Source organism: Piliocolobus tephrosceles, chromosome X (genome assembly GCF_002776525.5).
Source record: "Piliocolobus tephrosceles isolate RC106 chromosome X, ASM277652v3, whole genome shotgun sequence".
NCBI classification, from domain to species: domain Eukaryota; kingdom Metazoa; phylum Chordata; class Mammalia; order Primates; family Cercopithecidae; genus Piliocolobus; species Piliocolobus tephrosceles.
The window spans coordinates 66,142,160-66,152,035 of NC_045455.1; the positions used below are offsets into that span (position 1 = coordinate 66,142,160).

General features: G+C 41.9%; 1 protein-coding gene across 1 annotated transcript in view; it reads right to left on the reverse strand.

The window, feature by feature from the left end:
* Nucleotides 1-7,271: 7,271 nt before the first annotated feature.
* The window catches only part of RNASEH2B (ribonuclease H2 subunit B), a 64,985-nt gene continuing 62,380 nt past the window's right edge, over nucleotides 7,272-9,876 (reverse strand). The window contains exon 10 of the mRNA XM_023187357.3: nucleotides 7,272-7,791. Coding sequence (XP_023043125.1) covers nucleotides 7,759-7,791 — 33 coding nt within the window. The 3' untranslated portion in view covers nucleotides 7,272-7,758. The remainder of the gene's footprint in view (nucleotides 7,792-9,876) is intronic.

Consider the following 9,876-nt stretch of genomic DNA (forward strand, 5'->3'; position numbering starts at 1 on the left):
TGGAAAGCCTTTGAAGGCTGACGCCTTTCTTTGTACCTGGGTAAATGAAGTCTCCTGACTTTGCCCTCACCTTGCCTGGGCCTGTCCAACCCTAGGGCCCCCAGATAGCTGCTGGCCCTCTAGGCTGTGTCCCCACTGGCCTGTTAGCCAGCCCTTATGATTCTAAGAACAACTTATCTTGGAATTTCCACTGCCAGCTTTAGACTATAGCACCCGGCAGAGAAAAGGTGAAATTATATCCCAAAGAGATTCTTCAAACCCAAAGAGCTAAAACTGCTTCCTTGCTGAATTCTCGCTGCTTCTGATTCTGAAGACAGGGAAGGTGGGACTATGATGTGTTGTTCATTCCTTTCTTTCCCTTGGGGCTTGCCTTGGGCTGCACCTGCCTTAATACCATTCATTCCAGCTCAGTTCCACCTTCTCCACAGAGCCTCCCATCTACACCTGGCAACCCTGTAGCTCCCTTTTTATGGCTCTTTATTCTGTGTGAGAACCTACATTTCCATCCCTTCAAAGCCAAACTCCTCTGTCTGACTTCAAGACATGAATAGCCTTACCTCACCCAATTTATTACACACTGCTTCTAGACACAGATTCCATTCCCTGAGAAATCTCCCTGGGTGTTACAAAGGAAAGATAAATCACAGCTCCGCCAATGAACAGCTCATGCATCTCATGGTCTGCTGTCTTGCCTAGAGAAGGGTTAAAAAATGGCAAATGGATAGATTTACATTTAGTGGAGGAAGGAGCTTCCCAATATAGGAAATAACATATGCCTCCTCATCACTGATGATGAACTTTTACCAAACATCCAAAATAAAGTTAATTCACATCATCTTATATGTAAAGTGAGACATATATTCCTTAGTAGGCAACTGGCGGTGTAGACTACTGGTCATTATTAAAAACCATGCTCTCCTGAACGATTCTGTTCTGCACCCCAGCCACGTCCTTAGGAGTGACCCAGTCCACCATAGTCCTGATTTGTATAGTTTCGAGTTCCACCTGCTTGTCTTAGTTGCTCCAATCTTCTCATGTGGTTGAGGCAAAAGGTCTTATTTCTTCCTCTTGTCAGCGTGCCTAATTGGCTGTGAGTTCGAAAACCAGAAACCAGAAATTTTAAGAAGCATTTACAAAATAAGAATTCGTTTTGGTGGAAGGATGGACCTTGTGAAATCTGATTGTCAAAGGGGATGTGTGAGGGAGGAAGGAAAGGAGAGTGTGGTGTCAGAAGAGGCTGCACATTAAAATCCCAGTGCCTGGACCACACCTCAGGCTGATTATTTGCAGCATCTGTAGGAGTGGGGCCCGGCATCAGTATTTCTTTAAGCTTCCCAGGTGATTCCAATGTACAGTCAATGTGGAGAAGCTCTTGCTCCCCTGATGCTGGGGCGTCACTCTCCATGACAAGCTGGCCGACAATCTAAACACACAGGAAAGGGGGCAGAGATGGTGAAGGCAGCAGAACAGCATCAGGGCCCGAGAGGAGATGCTGGCTCATCTCTGCCCTGCTGTCACTTCAGATACAGAAAATTCATCTTCATGAGAAAACAATTCTAACGGGCTTTGACCAGGCTAAATTTCCTGAATCATTTTTTATTCTGCCTTTTCCAGAAAGATGTGCCTTCTCTATTTGGGTCATTAGGATATAATCGATAAATCACAAAATTCCTTAGTTCTTTAGAGAATTTCCACAGGATATACTTCGTCCTACTCCTCTGAGGTTGCTTTCTTTTCATTAAAAAAATTACGTATTAAGCAATTCATTAAATGTCAAATACTAAGCAAGATTCTGGGGATACCATGGTGAGTTGAGAGTCCACAAGACACCCCAATGTTTGAGTATTTGCAACGAGGACTCACAGGAGTTGGCATATAGCTGTGTTCACAGCTAGGACTTATGACAGTGGTGTGGTGAGGATACACAGCCAAGCCAGGAAAAAAGACATGGGCAGAGTCTGCAGAAATCCACGTACAGGCTTCCTTATGCTCTCTCCCTCCCAAGTGAGGTCACATGGGGTGCACCTCAGCAATGGAAATGCAGCACCACGCCTGCAACAATTCTGCCTAGGGAAGTCCTTTATCGATTCCATGACTAATGTTGGGGCTGGTCACATGGGCTTCCTCTGCTTGGTGCGTACCAAAATCCCAGACCCCCGGAAAGAAAGTTGCATGTTCAACCTAAAGCACATGTTTCTACCCACAGTTTAGGCACGGTCAGCCCCTCTGATCCTATCACTGTTTCATACCAGTGTAAGGAACCATTTACCACTCAAGCTCCCAGATGCCAGCCAAAGGCCAACCTTGCAAGCAGGCTCTTCTAAGCATAGCAGTCTCAGGCCTGCCATGTTAAGTCTTCACATGAGTGGTTAGTCAAATGGTCTCCGCCTTCCTGAAGCTCTGTGTAATCCAAGAGATAAACATTAATGTAATTATTAGGCCTAAAAATATAAAATTGTCTCTGTGATAGTTCCATGAAGGGGAGGTCAAGGGCACCGTGACAGCTGTGATAGGAAGATCTGACCTGCTCTGGGGGTCAGGGGAGCCTTCCTAAGGCTTCCCTATGGCTGACCACGGTAGAGCAGATCTGAAGGAAGATCAGGACTTAGGTCATCAGAGGAAGCTGGCAGAACATTTCAGGTGAGGAGACAGCACAGCTAAAGGCCACATAGCCAGAGTAAGCATAGCACGACTGAGGGTCTGCAGAGGAAGTGTGGCTGCAGAGGGAAGGGCTTCAGCTCTGGCATGCAAGGCCTTGCAGGTCATGATGTGGGGCTTCATCCAAAGAGCAATAAAAGCTTTAGAGTGGAGCTGGGTATGTGCGAGGGCATGGGAGAGGCAGGGATGATAGTGAACTTTGTGTTAGAAAGGCATGGAGAGTGCACAGGAGGGTTCTAGAGTTGGATGCTGGTCCTCCAGGTAGGGAGGACACAGTTGTGCTCTGGGAGATGACAGTGGTTTGAACCAGCAGGAAGGTGATAGGAATGGAGCAAAGTATCTGGCTTGGTGAGATTTTAACAGGATAAACTGAAAGATCATGCATGGGGTGTCAGGGTTAAAATAGCGAGGGGGGCCAAGGATGACTCTAAGATTTGCGGCTTGTTATCAACAGGTAAAGCTAGGAAAAACTTTGTCCACCATGTTTGGTTTTAAACACTTTCCTTCTCTACTTCCTTTTCTTTTTTCCTTCTTCTCTCCTTCCTTCCTTTCCTCCTTTCCTTTCTTCCCTTTCCTTTCTTCTCCTTTCTTCCTTCCTCCCTTCCCTTCCCTTTCCTTTTCTTCCCTCCCTCCTTCCTTCCTTCCCGTGTCCCTCCCTCCCTCCTGTCTCTCTTTTTCCTTCCCTTTATCCCTTCTTCTTTTTCAATCAAGGAGAAAATCATGAGTTGATATAGTCCTTAAGATACCCAAGTGTGACTGTGGTGTCAAAGGACCACTAGACATTCAAGCATGGAGCTCAGATGGGAAGTCTGGATGGAGGTCTATATTTGTGGAGTAGCTGAGTCTTGAGACTTTGAAATAATAATGAGAAGGTGGTATTCAGCCTGGATAACCTTATAGAAAAAATATTTAACACCTTCATAGATAACATTTAATCAAATAGAACTGGGCTTTCCAAAGGCTGGTGATACTAAGTTCTTAACAGCTGTATCATGATGGATTGAAATGATGTAAGCATGAACAAGGGAACAAACAAATGTAAAACAACACAAAACCCAAACAATAAACACACACCCAAGGGTTCCTAGATGGATAGGATTCTGGAACACGATTCATCTGGAAGGCTTTTCTGCTTTAATTTTTAGGTTAAAGCTTGGGTGTTATGCAGCTGGAGGGCATCAGTATCACTAGATTGGCGATCTAGCTAGACTGTTCTGCGGTCTGTGCTGTGCTATTTTATTTATGTTAAATATTGTGGATAACACTCTTGCTATAAAGTGACTAAAGAAGGTGCAAGGAAAAGTCCCAAAGGAGTTTTATGAAATAGCAGCTTATTGAGATACTATATGGTAAAAATAGTTAAGAGTGGTAAAATATATCTGGGAATACTGAAAACTGAATGCATCTCTAGTTTTACAAGGCACATGAAGATACTTGCTCCAAAATCGGTCAGGAGAGAAGCCTGTCAAATTTGGTATAACATACTTATTTTGCCACAAAATGCTGTTCTTTCTCCTAGGTAATATGTATCAATATCTCACCTCTTTTAGCAACAATGACACAAAGAAAAATGTATCTCAACTTTCTAAAAAGGTCTCAACAATATCAAATTTTTATAGTTCCCTTTATTATATCATCAAATCACGTAAAAACTGAGGGAGAAATGAAACATTAAGTTAGGCTCATACAATTTTACATATTTCCAGAAGTGGTCTAAGTAACTTTAAAACCATTAAAAGTATAGTAGCAATTAATTTATCCCTATAAAGTTCTTTTGAAAAGCCAAGTACCAGCACTTAGAAATTGAGTCTCTAAAGTTCTTGCTGTGAAGTTGAGCAATTTGGTTACAATCTGCTAGGGCAAAAAAAAAAAAAAAAAAAAAACAAAAAACAAAAAACAAAACAAAAAGCAGCAAAAACTGCATGTCACCAAGAGTGAAAAATGCACTGGCTTCTGTGCTCTGCTCATTCAGTAGTATGTTTTTCTCCCTCCCCTTAGTTTTGTAGACAGAAATGGTAGTTATCAGTCCTGGTTGTAATATACTCCAGAGCATTTGCAATTATTTCTAGGGCTCTTAGGAAATCTTCAAAGCAAAATTAATTAATTTCAGCATGTGTGTACATGCCCGAAACACACAATTCCGAGCAAATCATGTATCGCTGACTGGGTTGGGAAGTCAAGGAATCAGATAGTACAGACCTGAAACTCTAAAGGTGTGGGGACAGAAGAAGGGCAATTATTTGATTACTGGCAGGATTTGCTATGATCTACTTGAATGCTAAGCAAAGAACGGTGAAACATACATAGTATGGTTCTTCCTCCAAGAAACTTACTAAATGAGACACAAAAATTTGAGAAGAGATTATAATCTGGAGAGGAAATTTATGAGGGACTGATGGTATAAAATAATGAACTGAGTATTTTTATTTTTGTATTAGCATAATAGTAAAATGTTTATCTAGAAAATTTCTACAAAAGGGAGACAAGAAAAAAGAAGGAGAGAAAAGAAGGAAAGAAGGAAGAGGGGAAAGAGAGGGAAAAAGAGGTATTATTTATACTTGCAGTACAAATTTGTTTTTGTTGCTGTTGTTTGTTTGTCTGAGGCAGAATCTCGCTCTGTAACCCAGGCTGGATTGCAGTGGTGTGATCAATAGCTCATTGCAGCCTCGACCTCCCAGACTCAAACCATTCTCCCACCTCAGCCTCCCGAGTACCTAAGAATATAAGCACATGCCACCATGACCGGCTAATTTTTCTTTTAATTTTTCTTTTTTCTAGAGATGGGGGTCTCATTATGTTGCCCAGGCTGGTCTCAAACTCCTAGGCACATGTGATCCTCTCACCTTGGCCTCCAAAAGTGCTGGGATTACAGGCATGGGCCACCACACACAGCCCAATAAAAAAGTTTAAAAAATAATTTCAGCCTCCTAATTTAGTTTTTTTCTAATTACTTACTATTTAAACAGAACCACAGTGAATATTCTTGTAGCTAAATCTTTGCACACATTCATGATTATTTCCTAAGGCTGTATTTCTAACAATGGATATTGCTGAAACAAAGAAAATGCAACACATTCAGGCTTTTCATATTTACTTCCAAGTTGGCCTCCAAAAGTTGTACCATTTTCTATTCTTACCAGCAAGGCCCACTTTCCACCTCCTCTCTAGCTCTGAGCATGGCTGTTTTCTAAAAGTCCTTGACAACTTGATAGGGAAGGAGTATGTCACCTTGTGTGTCTGTGACTCATGCGCCGAGTGGGGGATACATGCGGCATGCTCAGTGCTATCCTGGTGTTTTTAGCAACGGGGGTGTGTCTCTATTTGAGACATGGGCCATATGGTCTCTGCCCTCAAGAGAACAGCCTTATGCTTGGTGGCAGTCGGCATGAAGAAGAAAGGGCTAGCTGGGCATGGTGGCTCACGCCTGTAATCCCAGCACTTTGGGAGACTGAGGCGGGTAGATCACTTGAGGTCAGGAGTTCAAGACCAGCCTGGCTAATGGTGAAACCCCGTCTCTACTAAAAATAATTAAAAAAAAAAAAAAAATTAGCCAGGCGTGGTGGTGCGTGCCTGTAATCCCAGCTAATTGGGAGGCTGAGGCAGAAGAATCGCTTGAATCTGGAAGCAGAGGCTGCAATGAGCCAAGATTGTACCACTGCACTCCAATCTGGGCAACAGAGCAAGACTCTGTCTCAAAAAAAAGAGAAAAGGGCTTATTCAAGTGCTGGAGTTTTCTATTTCTTGATTTGTCTGAATTTTAATTTTCCCATGAGGTATTTTTGAAGGAGAGCTCACGAGGATTGGATTCCTAGATGAAACGATGAAATGGACTGCATGAACAGCGACTGCAGGGCTGCTCGGGCTGCGAGGAAACAGGAAGTGGAAGTGGGAAAGTGGATAACTAAGAAACGGACCTGAGTCAGGGCCCAGGACGCAGTCACCCAGGGAAGCCTGAGCACTGCTGGCAGTGGGAGGTGGGGATCACTTCTGCCTTCGCTTTTTGTGAGAATGTATCATGAATTACTTGTGAAAAGAAAAAAAAAAACAACCAAATAAAATCTTGTAATGTTAGGTGTTTGAATTTAAAGTGTCGGAACAGAAACTTGGGGCACAGGTAAGAGAGCAGGGTCTCTAGTGACAAACTTGAACATCATCAGAATCTAGTGGCTTTGGTTTTTGCAGAAGGAAGATTCACTTGTCCACTACAGAAGGGCAGGAATTTTAAAAGTCCCTTGAGGTTACAAAAATTTCTACATGTGAAGGGAGGTGTGGAAAAATGGTAGACTACTTCCCAGAACTAGGATCTAATTATTAGTAATCTTTGTAGTCAGAGATTCAGAAACAAAATTATTTCCTGAAGCAGCAGATTGGGGTCCTGTGTGAATGCGGGAAGATCAGCTGAGCAGCACCCATACATTCCTCTTGCATGTCAAGTGGACAAGCCAGCTCAAATCCGCAGACATTTTTGCACAAAACCTCCCACTGCCTGCTAAAACATATTCACGACGCACCAGATTCCCCACCAAATCACTTTTTGGCATCTACTTCCAACCTTCTCTCATCTCCTACGTCCTAACTCTGAAAAATAAAATAATACACATACTGGACAAATCTTTTAAAAAGGAAGAAATGTTTAATAACTCCTGGAGAGATAAAATGCCAATGTTTAGGCATATTTATGAATTAGAAGCTTCCAAATTGATATGGAGTAAAGAAGTGTCAGGTTTTTAAAGTAAGGGTTGAAACTTGGTTTGCCAAAGCTTTCAGGGTGAAATCAAGACAATCAAGTACTTTAAGTCACCACATCCTCGCCTAAAACATGCCCAAGCTTGAGGTACTCAGCCTATGAACAGGTGCACAGCTGGGATGCTTTCAAGCTCCCGGACAGAACCGCCTAGCTGAGCGCTCCAGGGAGGAAAGCTGCTGCTACATAGACTAGTGGGACTCATCAAAGAAATAAAGCATTTACAGTCAGTGCTTTAAAATACACCTTTTGGCACTTGGCAATTTTCCAGAAAGTGCAGAAGAAAAAGTCCGAGCCCTCTGGGAGTGTCTGAAGTCGCAGGGAAAACCGCCAAGCCTTGCGTGGAGCCACCACCGTCACTTGCCCCTTTTCTGTCTTTGTGCTGCCATCTAGAGAGGAAAGGAAAACATGTGTTGTGTCCTGGTGAGGAGAAACAGTCACCTGAAATCCCAAGCACCATCTGCAGCTCCTAGAACAGAACGCAGGCTGGCGGGTTTAGTCCTGAGGGGAGCTGAGCATTTTCGCTTCTAAGAGATGACCTCAGATACAAAAAGGGGCTCCTATCATGGCCAGCCTCCGAGATCTCATCTAGGGTTCATAGCAGGCTCCTGGAGAGCACACCAAGAAGTATATTTTTCTTTAAATGTTCAAAGGGAGGGAAATATAATGTTGGGGTGGCCCAAACTTATGGGATGGGGACCATCTTATAGGAAAAAAAATAAAATACAAGAAATGCATGAAAATAACGTTCGGAGATGAGTACTTCTTAAACCATTTTTCTTTTCTTTTCTTTTCCTTTTTTTTTTTAAGAGGCAGTTCCTTTTATAAAAAGCAGGAAGCCTTACGTGGACTCCAATGTATAAAAAACAGATAAGCAGATACTTGTTGCTGATAGAATAGTACCTAATGTCCCTGTGAAGAATGTACTGAGCAAGTTTAATTACTACAAGTTGGTTTTTATTGAGTGCAAAGTTAAAAATAACTTATTTTGGAGCTATATGTTACAAAAAAAAAATGTACATGGAAATTAAATTCCTATGCCAGAATGTGGATAAGAAGGAAGCAAGGCCTTCTCTGACCACTCACTCCCCAGAACTCAGTGCCCTGTCTGGTCAGCTTTTTCCATAGGTCCTGGCACTATCTGAGATATCATCTGTCTACTCACTCTAGAATGGAAATTCTTGAGGGCAGGTATTTTTGCCTGCCATGTTGATACCTGCATTTCTACCATCTAGAACATGTCTAGCACACAGGAGGTGCTCAGTACATGCTCTTAAAGGAACAAATAAATATAAGTTAATTCCTTAGCTTCTTTTGCTTGTTTATGTAAGAACTAACAACATGTCTAACTTTAATTTTACATGCATTCTGAATCAAACACGTGTAAAGTAACAATTCTTTTAAAGTCCATGAAGAAGCTCTGATTTCTCTGTAAATTTCATTTCGTGCCGTCCCCCATTTCAAATAGTCTTGATTAGCCTGAGACCATCAAAATAACATTTATTAATGAAAGTACAGTAAATGCTGAAACACTGACAGCTGAATTAAAGATTTGACATGCAAATGTACCAGCTAAGTAGAAGCTTTACTTAAATTCTGGCTTGCCACTGTTGAGGATAAATTGACCTGCAGAATTCATTATGAATAAAGCAAGAATATGTAGCAGAATAAATGTGATTTTTTTTCCTTTCTTAAAGTAAAATTTGCAATTGAAACAGATTACTTAAGGCTAAATGGTCATATGCTACACAGACAATGGTATGAATAGGAACCTTGGGTAAACAAAAGGAATGAGGCCTAGGCTTGGGCATCTGGGCTTGGCTATCTACTGTCTGTATGACCTCACATGAACCATCAATAAAACAGGGATACCACCTCCTTCCAGTCTAGCTCGGAGGGTTGTTGTAAAGATTATTTTATTTTACTTTTTTAAGAGAGAGGGTCTTGCTCTGCTACCCAAGCTGAAGTGGAGTGTTACAGTCATAGCCCACTGTAACCCTGAATTCCTGGGCTCAAGCAATTCTCCTTCCTCAGCCTCCCAAGTAGCTAGAATTACAGGTGTGTGCCACCACACCTGGCTAATTTTTAATTTTAATTTTTCTTTTTTTTTGTAGAAACAGAGTCTTGCTATGTTGTCCAGGCTGGACTTGAACTTCTGGCCTCAGCTTCCCGAAGTACTGGGATTACAGAAGTGAGTGACTGTGCCCAGCTAATATTAATTTAAATACTGATAAATGATTGCTGTGAGAACTGTAAAAATACTGTGAAACATAGGGAGGAGCTCTTTTGGTCAGTCTAATGGCTCTGAGGAATATGTAAACCGCAGGACTGTGTAATCTCAGAGTGTATACCAAGGTGTAAAAATCAAATCATTTCTTCTGATTATTCAGATAAGGGCAAAGCCCATAAACATTTTCTAAGCACACTTGGAAAACACCCTCCCACTTGTTTCTTTTTTTTTTTTTTTTTTTTTT